The sequence below is a fragment of the Calypte anna genome, chromosome 1 (genome assembly GCF_003957555.1).
Source record: "Calypte anna isolate BGI_N300 chromosome 1, bCalAnn1_v1.p, whole genome shotgun sequence".
Classification (NCBI taxonomy): domain Eukaryota; kingdom Metazoa; phylum Chordata; class Aves; order Apodiformes; family Trochilidae; genus Calypte; species Calypte anna.
The window spans coordinates 48,554,533-48,567,565 of record NC_044244.1 but is presented as its reverse complement, the minus strand read 5'-3'; the positions used below and the strand labels follow the sequence as shown (position 1 = coordinate 48,567,565).

Genomic DNA, 13,033 nt, shown 5'->3' with positions numbered 1-13,033 from the left:
TTGGTTTAAGAAACTGTTTTCTACTAGTGGATATTTATAATAAAATATTTACTATTTAGAACTAAACTTCTGATCGATTCCAGAATGAAACAGAAATCCTTCACCCCAGACACACAAGAACCACCACAAAACTGTCAGAGGGTCTGACAAACTGTCAGAAATATTAATATTGTATCAATGAAAACAAGAACCCATTTGTGTAGAAAGCTGTGAAGGAAAGCAACATGAATTCACCAGCTCACAAGCTACAGTTTATACTGATGAGACAAGACTTGAAGAAACACTTAAAAATCTCAGCTGCAAGAAGAAATGAATTTGCAACCCAAAAAAGGTGGTGCCCAGCCATTAGCAACAGACTGTTGTGAAGATGATGATCAGCTCACATAAGAATTCCAGAACACTTGTTGTCTTTAGACTCACATGCTATTTTTTCCATAGGTGTCAAAATGTTAGCACCACAGACTGCCCAAGCTCCAATTCATAAATGCCTTTTGAAGCCTTCAAAGTTTGCTGCAGTTCCAGATAAAGCATTCTTTCCTCACTGGTTTCATTTGTTTTGCTGGGATATAATTAGATTTCAAATTTAAGACTTTGGGATATTGATTATTTTATGTTCAATGTAGGAAGTGGTGTATTTGCTTTACTCACTGCACTCTACCTTTCAAGTCAATATTGAACCAGTGCCCAAGAAACAAGAATTGGCACAGCTGGAGGCCCTGGCCACCTGCAGGCAAAGAGCATATGACACTTCCCCCAGAGGTTAATAGAAAATAATGCCAATACACCAGCTGGAATATTAGTTCAGAATAAAATTCTGCTTATTCAAGCTCTATGAGCAATGTTTTAAATTTAACACCCACTTTCTTGCTCAAAAAGGTTGTGCAGTGATATTACCAGCGGCAAATTACTGTCCAAGAAATTCAGTAGTGGCTCAACTGGCACCCAATGCAAACCCTGTTTAAAAAGCCAAGGTGTGTATGAAGTGTAATCTATCATTTACATTCCACTTTGCCTGTCTCATGAACCTACAGAAAGGAGTAGAGGAAATTGTTAACAGTTTTTATTTCTTTATCTTAAATATGACATTTGAGTGGATAATTCACGTAAGGACTGTTGACCTTAGGCTTTCATTTATCTTTGTATGAGTATGTACACCTATGGACAGAAGGTTTCATAACTTACTGAACAAACTACTTCAACAAACTACTACTTTAACAAGCAGTAACAAGAGATATCTGAAACTGCAACATACTGAAAAAATTATAACTTGACCAGATGGAAGCACAAAATCTTTTATGCATATCTTGTGAATCGTTATTCACACAATTTTACTTTCAATCTCCAAGGTCTGTACACCTAACGTAAGAACTGCACTATAAATCATTATGTAAAAAACACACTGAAAACCACAAATCAAGACTATAAGGTGTCTCAGTTGTAAGAGTATAGACAGCGTTCATCGTGAGACTATCCCAAGAAAGCCGACTCCTGGTCTTTAATAACTATTATGCATTTATGCAAATACAGAATGTAATTTCAGAATAACAATAACTTGCTCTGGCCTAGTGATCCAAATGCACACTTAGTAAAAAATGTTTTTCTGCTGTAAGACTCACATTCACTTTGTATTAGGACAAAGTCACACATACATCTGCACGAAGAGAAGTGCTATCACAGTTTATCATATAACAGCCACTAAAAAGAGCAGACAACTTGGGGAATCCAGTAAGAAAAAGAAAGTTTTCTTCGAGAAAAACAGAAATCAAGCATGTGCAGGCAGTCTAGAATCAGTACTTACGCATCATACCTCTGCAGTGCTGTCACTTTGTTCTTGTTCTTGTCAACTGTACCCGTAGATAATTGGAGGAAGTTAGGATTTAGTTTGTATAATTCTTGCAGTAGTTTCTGTTCATATTCCTGGTGCTTACCCGCCTAATGAAAGAAATGCACAATGAGTAAATAATAGTGTAATATATATTTTTATAGTTCAAAAAATAGTTTTTCTATATAATGTACATATGTACCTGCCAAAGCTTAGTAACTGAGCTTTAACAACAGGTCACTTCTGACCCAGACTCAAAACAGAGCTTCTCAACCTCAGCACAGATGCCATCTAAAGAAATAAAGCTGACCTAGAAATCATTTGGATGGATGACTGGTAATTCTTTTTGAGACTGCACACACAGAAGTTGTTACAACCTTATTAGAACTTGCTCGTCAATTCTAATCAAGAGCTTCTCAATATACCTTCTAAATCACAAACAGCTAGATCTCCAAAGCAGCCTGCATTTGATACAAACCATAGTAAGCTTTTCAGTCAATGGGGGAAAGCAAAGAGTCTGTTTGAAACCGAAAGCTCAAAAATAGTAGTAATTTGACATCTGCTTAACAAAAACAGCTGGGGTAGGCTGTGTGTTAGCTATCATGTGACAAGGTGTATATTCTGAGCATCAGCAATAACTGATAAATCATTACTTACTGAAAAACAGAACTACTCCTAACTAACTGAATTAACTGAGAACAATTTCTTGATTTGAGAGATTGAGGAGGCCCAACCCAATGCCAGAATATTGAATCCAGTAAGCGAAGGGAGAGGCTAGGCACACCATAAATGTAATAAACAGCATTAAAATCCTAAACAGGAGGTTGCAGTAATTTATCTTTTTTTTATAAAAAGCATTCTGGGGGCTAAAATTAGAACCTCCATCCATTTACCTTCCCTAAATTCCCAGCTTCACTTTCAGAGACTTCCTGGTGTTCTACCAGTTCCTTTCAGTTTGTCACAAGGTTTAGTTCTATTAATAATTATTGAACCTAGAACTTGAATTCATCCACTGACAATTTAATTTCTTTTTAAAATAGAAAATCAACACCTGTGACAATGAACACTGAATTGTGTCAAATGGACCTGTAAATTTATTTGCACTAACCCAGAAAGCACAATGGTGCACTGAAAGCACAATGCAGTTTTCAATATGTGATTTCCAATGATTTCCAAGAAAGAGATGCAAAACAGAGGAGAAAGTTTAAGGAATCTAACAAGGAAGAGGAAAGGAAGATTCTTTGTAAGTCATGTATAATCCACTCAAGACTTGAAGGAACTTGCATGAGAAACTGAATTCCTGGCCAAGGTATGTGGTCTATCAATTTTAACTGGCAAATAGGCCAGAGGACTGAGATTCCCATTGCCTTCTGCAAAGGGATCAGGTAATCTACAGACTTTTAAGTTCAACCTCCATCCCTCTAAGACTAGAAAGTCTATCTTAAAAAAAATACAAGAGAAAAGAATGAAGAAATTAAAGCAATAGTCTGCTGATAATCTGCACACCTTCTGTAAAGAGGGATCCTACTTTGCTAATATGACAATTTTATGACAGCATCAATAAGCATAAAGAGGATCCACAACATTTTCAAAAAAGCCTCTGATATGTTTTCACAACAGAATTATTTATGAAGTTGCTCTGGGATAGAGGACAAGTTCTCATGTGGCTTGAAGCTGGTTCCAACACAGAAAGGCAAAGGTTAAAACCTACTCTTTTAGGGTGCAGAAGCAAGCAATGAGGACTGATTACCAACATCAGTGCAACACCATCAGCATGCATAAGAAAGTAAGGAGCAAGTTCTGTGCTGAAAATAAAAAGCTCTTTAGGTAGTAAATCATGCTAATAATGAGAAACTCTAAAAGAAGAAAACTTGGCAAACAGATGGAAAATAAACTTCACCAGAGTCATGTCAGGTAACACACACCAAGGGAAAAATAACATTACTAATACTCCACTGATCTGTTACAGCTCAGATACCAAGATAACTGCCAGCAGATATCTGAAATTGTTGCTTGATTATACAAGAGCAACCAAATTAGAAAAATTTTCCTGGGAATCATTAGGATGGGTACTTATAAAAAGCAAAAAAACCCCCAAAAAAACCCACATCACCAAAAAAACCTCCAGGCACCACACAAAAAACACTGAGGACTGCTATGTTAAACTTCACTTGTATAATGTGTCTGACACCTGCATCTCAAGGAGGACACAGAAGGTACAGACAAGGGCAACAGAAATTATCACAGAAAGGGAAGAACTGCTATATAAGTCTAAAAGTCCAGAAATTGTGTAATTTGGAGAGAAGGCTGAGAGAAACAAGTTCAAGTTTTACTGTATCAGAAAGGCAACGGATAAGGCGAATAAGGGTTTTGCTTTTAAAGGGTACTAGTGCTGAGATTAGGGGTCAGCTGACAAAACTAACTGGAGGTCAGTTTAACACAGGCAAAAGAAAGCACATTACAAAAGAACTTCTGGGGCTTGCTGCCACAAAAGACAGTACCAGCAAGTCCGAAATGGATTCAAACTAATGGCTGACAACAGCTCTATAAATGAAAACAAAAACTAAAAAGCTCAGACAGGAACTTACCCTCAAGTTTGTGTAACATAACAGATCTAGGTGGTGGGAGAAATAGAGAGACATGAACAGGGGGAAGGTGGCCTGGTTTGCAAGCTCTCCTTGAATTTTAACTCCCATTGCCATTTCCAGCAACAAAATATATACTACAGGGACTGTTCATCTGAAATAGCAGGGCAATTTTTAAATTCATAAAGACGTAGCAGAAATCCTCAGAAATAACTTAATTTGTGGACAAAAATGTTTAATAGAAATAAATGTAAGTAGGGTACTGCATCTAGACAGAAATAACCCCATGGAAAGCAGCTCTGTGGAAGAAGACCTGGGAGTGTTGGCAGACAACAGGAGGACCATGAACCAGCAATAGCAATGTGCCACTGTGGCCAAGAAGACCAACAGCACCCTGGGGTGCATCAAGAGGAGTGTGGGAAGAGGCTGAGGGAAGCTGCCCTCCCCCTCTACTCTGCCCTGCAGAGGCCACACCTGGAGGACTTGAACACTTGGGTACAGTTCTGGCCTTCCTGGTTCAAAAAGGACAGGGAACTGTAGCGGGTAAAGTAAAGGGCTATGAAGATGATTAGGGGACTAGAACATCACTTATGATCAAAGACCGAGGGAATTGGGTCTTTTTAGTCTGAAGAAGGTAAGACTTGGGGGGGATCTTACCAATGCTTATAAATGCTTACAGAGTGGGTGTCTGGAGGATGGAGTCAGACTTTTCTCTGTAGTGCCCAGTGGGAGGACAAGAGATAACAGGCACCAACTTGAACACAGGAAGGGAGGAACTTCTTTACCTTGAAGGTAGCAGAGCACTGAAACAGGCTACCCAAGAGAGGCAGTAGAGTCTTTATCTCTGGAGACATTCAAAACCCACGTGGAAGCTATTCTGTGCAACCTGCTCTGACAGGGGAGCAGAACTACATGATCTCCAGAAGTCCTTTCCAATCCCTAATGTTTTGTGATTCTATGACAGTTTTCCTTATACTCTTGGCTTACAGCACCCTAACACGTGAAATAAAATCTCATTGTACAATATTTGTGCTAGCACTGCGGGAGGGGGAACCACCTGCTTTTGTAGACAGACCACATGCAAAAATTGTAGCAGGGATGCAAGGCTGACATACTTAAGATTAAAAGCTTTACCATAGCTCATGTAGAGGGACAGACCCAGACTCAAATGACCTCAGAATGCATCACTTCTGAGAAGTAAAACCAATCACTTACTTGATTCCCTACACTAGATAATGAGCATTTTGATGTTGAGATACTAAAAAAATAATCCCTCCATCAGTATTTATGCCTTATTCCAGCTACCCTCAATGTTCTATTTCCAAATGGTTTCTATACCCTTCACAGGCTAAAAGGGATGCCAAAATTTAGATAGCATGGTCAAATTACAGTACAATAGTTAAGCCATGATAACTGGCCATACACACAAAGCCTTCAAGAAAACTTTTAAAATAACATGTATTACCTTGCACAGGTATGAACAGAGGGCGAGTAGCTAAGTCAAGGTTATTCAAATCCATGCCTTAGAGTTTATCTCCATTTTTTTGACTCATGAAAACTCAGTGGACCTATCAGTCTTTAAAAGCAGCATGCAATGAAAAAGTAACTAATTGTTCACTTCCAATACCCAACTGGTAAATCACCTTTTGGATTTTAAAATTCATCTGTATCATAACACTCAACAAAAGGCTACATTACAACATTATAATAAAATACAGGCCACAATTCACAGGTTTCCCATTCATGATGCTTACCTGCATTTCCTCTTTTGTGAAACTGGCTGCTTCATCTCCCAGCTCATGTAGATACATGCAGTCTGGTTTTGGACACTGCATATTTTTTAGAAAATAACTGCAATATTTTGTTGTACCTAATGATGCCTGAAGAAAAAAAAAAAACAAAACACCATTACTTAACTACTGGAAGTTAAGAACACCTCTTATAGTGAAAGAAAAGCAGTATTTGCAAAAAAAATTTCTTCCTAAGATTTGGAGTTCCATTATAATGCATTTTTGAAGCATATGGACTAGGAAGCCCATTTGTAAGAAAATCTATATACTCAAGGATTAAAAAATTAGGATGTATTTCTATTTTCAATCTAAATAAACATTGAACTAAAAGTCTCGGTAAATATTTGCATTCATAATCATAAGAAACCAAATAAGTAGTTAAGAATTTGTATTGCATGAAATTGGTTAATGTTTTGTAACAGAGTCAAGAAATTAATATTAACTAGATGATTTTCTACAGCCAACAAGTGGCCAAGCCAGCCTGAGTACCCATTGACACAGATAAGAAAAGGCAAAAACTTGCTTTTCCCAGGGAATTTGAGAGGTGTGGCATTTGGACTACAGAAATGCTCTGTAAAAACAAATAATCAGGTTTCCACAGTGATCAAGCTTTAGAGCAAAAAAGCCCCTGTGGAAAGTGGGAGGTCAAGCACTATCTTTGTCTCAAGCTTCTGTTTCAAGAAGTTACCTGCTAACCCCCTAAAAACATTGGCTACTGGAAGCTCCCTGAACTCCCATATTGTGGTTAATGCTAGGAAAACAGGTCAAAAGCCAATAAAGTAGGTATTTTTGTTCAACGACACAAAGATAAAAGTAAAATGTCACAAAACTATGCACTGGTATTATCTGCTAGAACTCATACATAAGAACTTAAAATTTATTACTACCTTAAGTGTTCTGCCATCTACCACCACATTATTGACACACTGTATGGCTCTGAGAGCATCTTCTGAACGGATGTAGGTTACATATGCACTGGCACTTGGGCCCTAGAAAGAAAAACACACCATTTATTTTTTTCCTGTCCTGAGGCAGATCTAGAACATTAAGTTGCTTTTTAGCATCTTTCATAAACTGCTGTATTCCTGACTAGATGTTTGAAACAGAAAAACAGACAAAAATGGTAGAATTCATAAAAATTTAACTGTGACATACAAAGAATAGGGAAAAAGAAATGCATAAAAATGTTGCTTGAAAGTTCTGAAAATGCTTCAAGGTATTTTATACCTGAAATGCACATTAGTGAATAAATGCCATATTACTACTTCTCTGAAGGTGTTCATACCAACTCCAAGTTGTTAATCTTTCTACATTGCATCTTGCATCCAACTTGGAAGTCCAGTTGGACAATGCCTCAGTTACTTAACTGAAATTTGATTTTACAAAACAGTTGGGTTTTTTTCCCCTTTCTACTTTAACCTATTACCTAATCATAAATAGGGAGTCCCAGAATTACTTTTCACACATGTATTTCTCTAAAGGAACTAAAAGATATATATCACAAGGGCTTCTGACTTACCTGTGAGCCTGCATATGATGTGCTGTTATTAATGACAACTTTATGTATTTTACCAAACTTCCCAAAATATTCTGGTCGTTTCAAAACCTACAGGAAAAGAGTGATATAGTGGAAAGTTAAGTCATACAGGACATACATGTACTTATTCTTCTGTCTTAACAGTGCAACTAAAGCATTTAATTAATAAATACAGGTCTCTTCTGCAACAAGCATGGAGAATTTTTCCAACATAAAACACGCTTACTTGCAATACACAATATATTGCCACTGCAGTAAAGAACTTAAATGAAGGATATTCCATATTTCATTGCATTTTTCAAATTTCTTTTCAGAATTCAGACTACCCAAATGCTACCCAGGCATGAAATCCACATGAAATAATCCTGTATGTATCTACTTTATAACTTGAGGAAAAACACAGATTTATTCCAGTTTTAAAATAAATAACCATCCTAAACTTGTTGAATCCTGAGTCATTTCTCCCACTCCAAACAGAGTAAACCAATTAGCTCAAGAGCCTCCAGTTTTCAGAATAGCTGACTAAGCACATGGAGACAACACCACTTTTGAGGGAGGGGAAAGGAGGGGAAAGGAGGGGAAAGGAGGGGAAAGGAGGGGAAAGGAGGGGAAAGGAGGGGAAAGGAGGGGAAAGGAGGGGAAAGGAGGGGAAAGGAGGGGAAAGGAGGGGAAAGGAGGGGAAAGGAGGGGAAAGGAGGGGAAAGGAGGGGAAAGGAGGGGAAAGGAGGGGAAAGGAGGGGAAAGGAGGGGAAAGGAGGGGAAAGGAGGGGAAAGGAGGGGAAAGGAGGGGAAAGGAGGGGAAAGGAGGGGAAAGGAGGGGAAAGGAGGGGAAAGGAGGGGAAAGGAGGGGAAAGGAGGGGAAAGGAGGGGAAAGGAGGGGAAAGGAGGGGAAAGGAGGGGAAAGGAGGGGAAAGGAGGGGAAAGGAGGGAAAGGAGGGGAAAGGAGGGGAAAGGAGGGGAAAGGAGGGGAAAGGAGGGGAAAGGAGGGGAAAGGAGGGGAAAGGAGGGGAAAGGAGGGGAAAGAGGGAAAGGAGGGAAAGGAGGGGAAAGGAGGGGAAAGGAGGGGAAAGGAGGGGAAAGGAAGGAGGGGAAGGAGGGGAAAGGAGGGGAAAGGAGGGAAAGAAAAACCAAACAACAACAAACAAAACAAAAAAATTACTCCTGTCTTGCCCCTTCCTGCATCAGTCAGTATTAATGTATCATTTATGGATCCTGTGCATACCAGGAACTCTAAATAATTATTACCTGTATGCCAATTACACTGGAAATATATCTGACACATTTGGTACCAAAAGCCCTTCTTTTCCTACCTCCATGATGGAAGGAAGTACAGAAGTACCGACTACTCAGACTGAAGCTAGATGACAGAATTATAGTACTGTTTAGATTGGAAGAGACCTTAAAAATTATCTAGTTCAAATCTCTCATCCATGGGCAGTGGCACCTCCCATTAGACCAGGTTGCTCCAAGTCCCATCCAACCTGGACTTGAACACTGACAGGAATGGGGCAGCCACAAACTCCCTGGGCAACCTGTGCCAGTGTCTCACCAAGCTCACATTCAAGAATTTCTTCCCAATATCTAACCTAAATGTCATCTTTTAGTATGAAACACCTACCCCTCATCCTATCACTTCATGTCCTTGTAAAAAGTCCCTCACCGCTGTAGGTCCCTTCAGGTGCTACAAGGCCACAATAAGGTTTCCCTGGTCAGCCTTTCTCCAGGCTGAACAGACCCAGCTCTTTCAGCCTTTCCTCAGGGGAGAGTCTAAGGTTATTTCAAGTTGAAGACTGATGATGGATGTAAACAGGACTTTGTAAACTCAATAAATTTTCCTGAATTAAAAGCTGCTTTTTAAGGATACAGGGTAGCAAGCCAGCTCTTTCCTGGGTCTTCTACTACTAAATTTTTTTCTCCTCAACTGACATCACCCTTAAGCTCCTTCCCACTTAACACTTCAAATGTTGACCATTTTCTTCTGTCCCTACAGATTTGGGCTAAAGTTTATTTTTTATAATGCGACCAAGCTCCTAATTTTAAAATTGATGGTATATGACATAGATATATAGTGTTAGTGGATCCAGCCTAGGAAAATGAGTACCCAAAAAATCTTTAAGCTTATTTTTAGCTTAGTAAGAAGCAATTTTAAAACAAATACAAATAACAATTTCCTTAAAGAAAAAAAGAGAATCTGTACTCCAAAAAGGAAAGACAAACAGTTTTTGAGGTTGTTTTGGAGGAGGAAGCCAGTAGGTTTCCTAAGAAGTGAGGGCCTCAGGAGCAGTGAAACTTTTCAACACTGCTTCATTTGGCACCCACCAGGGAGACAGGTAAGGGTGGGCACAGGGGTGCTCTAATGGTTCCTTGACAGCAAGTTAAGAGCAAGAGGTGCAAGTGTGAACTGCTCACCTCTGGATCTGCTAGGCGCTGAGATAGTCCTACCACGAAGACAAGATTCTTCTGTACAACCCGTACACTGGCCAAATGTTTGCGATTCTCTGATATCTTCTGTTTTCTCTCATTCTGTTTCTGTTTCTTTTCATTTTTTATCCTTTGCAGCTCTTCCTGGGAGAGTGGTTTGTACACTGCTGGATCTTCTGGATATGGCTAAATATAATAAACACCGTTAAAAACAAACCCATGTAACAAACAACACATTTGAAAATCATAAATCCTCATGTTTTAGCCCACAAATTTCTTTCTTCTATTACACTGTTCTGATTGCTATGGCCAGCACATAGAAGCAGAATATTCAGACCTTTGGGAAAGGTGAGTATCTTGCATGTTCTCACAGAATTCTATTTATGGACATAATATTGATTTGGGCAATAGCCACATTCTAAGCCAGCTGCCCAGTAAGTTTGGTAACACTACAAGCAGCTGCAACATGAGAGCCAACACATCCTGTTAAGATTTCACTGACATAGCTTAGTAAGCAGGGTGGAAGCATGCCCTGCATATTCACTTTATATTTAGTTGCCTGATACAGATTTGAATACTTAAGTGTATAAACAAAGTAAAGCCTACAGTACAAATGTAATTTCAGGGGCCCACCAGGCTCAAAACAGTCACACCATTGCACAGCTCAATCTTTACATGGCCAACTTCTCCTAGTGAAGAGATAAATTTCAATGCAGTTACTGCCTACTGATTTAACAGTGTTCTTGCTATGCTTTTGTACCAGTTTGAAACTTCAGCTTTGTCTCCCCTGGACAAAGGTACATTTTCAACCTCAAGATTATCATCTATAGATAACTCCTCAAACAGAGAGACAACACTGTAGATTTTAATCTCAAAGGTATCTAGCAGAAGTACAACTGTCTTCAGAGTTACCTAGAAAGACTGCTCTATTCATGCAGGACACTGCTACAAAGTCAGTATTTTAGCCTGGTCTTGTGCACTACTGGGCACTGTCCTCTGATCCAGATTACTCCTGAAAGCAGTCCCCTAGTCCTTACCAGTCCCAGTTTTCTCAGACTGAAAAAATACATTTTACACTTAATATACAAAGCAATGCTAAGCACAGAAGCATGTGTATAAAAATATCTCAACCAAGTGCTTTTGAACAACGGGATGAAGTAAAAAAAAATAAGACTACAGCAGATGTGAATTAAGGTAAAGAAGTAAACAATTTGTTGAAGCAGGTTGTTTGCTTGTACTACCATAAAAGGTTTCAGTGTCAATTTAAAATGAATTTAACTTTTTCCTGCTTTCTGTTAATGAAGAGTTCAAAACTAGTTGACATATTAAATGACCTGAGAAAAATGTACAGCAGCAGATGAAAATAAAGTTTGTTAAAAGGACGTGTAAATAGCTGCATGATGCTACTGAAAGATCAACTAAGTACTCAGACCTGACAGTATTCTGAGTACATCTACAAAGAAAACAAGATCCATTTTACAGTTTAAAGACTTCAAAGTTCAGCATCATTATGCTGTATGTGAGACACTTTCTTAAAATATGCTGCAGTCAACTTCAGCAGGTGGCATCTCATGGTTAAACACAAAGTCCTCTGGATAATGTTTTCAGTATCACAAAGGAATTTAAACTTGTAAGATACTTTAGCAGTAGCCAAAGGTACTCAACTAAGTCCACAGCATGAGAACGCTCTAAGGACACACATTACTCTTCAGGAATAGTTAATGTACTATTTCTTAAAAAGCTGTTATTCGCAAGTAACACTGAATATCTTACACAGATTTCACAATGTACTTTATGAACACAAATGACCTGCCAGTTATCTTCATGTACTCATGAGGACTTGAGATGCAGAAAAATCCTGCAAGCCATTTCACTTAAAGATCTCTCAGTCTGTTAATCATGTAGAATAACAGACAGATAAACTGTTTTAGAGAAAAGAAAGACTGGTTGACAAAGAAGAAGTTAATTGAGTTATCACTCTGAGTTTGGGTAGAGGTGGAAAGAAAACAAAAATAAAATGGCTAGCCCTACATCAAGTAATCCACAATCCATCCTTTCACAGATTAACTCCTTCTCCACACCCCATACCATCTAAGGCAAGGCTTGCAAGCATGCTGCTTTCTGGTACTGTCCAAGAAATGAGGCTTTGGTTTTCAGTAGGTATAGCAAGACTCCTGAATGTCCAAGAGAACTAAAGCAAAGATTGCCAAAATTCATTAGCTTCTTTCTTGCCAAGTATAGCCACATTCAGAGTATACTCTCAAATGAGAAGCAAATCAGATATTATGTTCCTTCTCTGCACCACTATTTGCTACTGGAGGTTCTGACCATTAGTTAGGTAACATTCCAGGTAGCTCAAGTATAACCTGAGCAAAACATTTATTTGTCCATAGTAAAACTACCAGTTTGGATTTGTACAGGAGAGCACAAGAACTACTGGGAACAGACAACTAAAAAGCAACTTGAGAATCTGGGAAGAGAAATGTATTAATCTCAGCAGAAGTATGAGACTGCCTGAATAAGAATTTCAAGCACTGGGAAGTAGCAACAGTCAATCTGCCCTCAAGAATAACAGTGTTAGTTTGATCAACACAATCATCTCTAAACATTGTAGAACTGTATTATATATGAAATGTTTTATATATATTTTTATGGCTCTTACACCATGGTTAATGCTTCTAAGGAATGAGTAGTTGGAGAACTTGAAGAATCAGTAAATGAATCTGTGTGCACCTCTTGAATCCCAAGAAAACATCATCAGAAACCCAATCCAAAGTGACAGATGATTTTCCTATCTATATATGAGTGACAAGATGACAGGTAAGAGATGGTGCACTGAAGAAGGGAGTCAAGAAAGCACAGCATTAACATTTCAGAA

At 38.6% G+C, this 13,033-nt stretch overlaps 1 protein-coding gene across 8 annotated transcripts in view; it reads right to left on the bottom strand.

Moving 5' to 3' along the window:
* Nucleotides 1-13,033, bottom strand: part of CNOT4 (CCR4-NOT transcription complex subunit 4) — a 77,445-nt gene that overhangs the window by 25,482 nt on the left and 38,930 nt on the right. For 4 of the 8 annotated variants that reach the window (XM_030462769.1, XM_030462793.1, XM_030462756.1 and 1 more), the window contains exons 3-7: nucleotides 10,144-10,341; nucleotides 7,717-7,803; nucleotides 7,085-7,186; nucleotides 6,162-6,287; nucleotides 1,808-1,932 (exon numbers count right to left, since the gene is read on the bottom strand). In XM_030462769.1, coding sequence (XP_030318629.1) covers nucleotides 1,808-1,932; nucleotides 6,162-6,287; nucleotides 7,085-7,186; nucleotides 7,717-7,803; nucleotides 10,144-10,341 — 638 coding nt within the window. Of the gene's footprint in view, nucleotides 1-1,798; nucleotides 1,933-6,161; nucleotides 6,288-7,084; nucleotides 7,187-7,716; nucleotides 7,804-10,143; nucleotides 10,342-13,033 lie in introns of all 8 variants that reach the window. The other 4 variants (XM_030462749.1, XM_030462771.1, XM_030462762.1 and 1 more) reach the window with 1 other exon arrangement.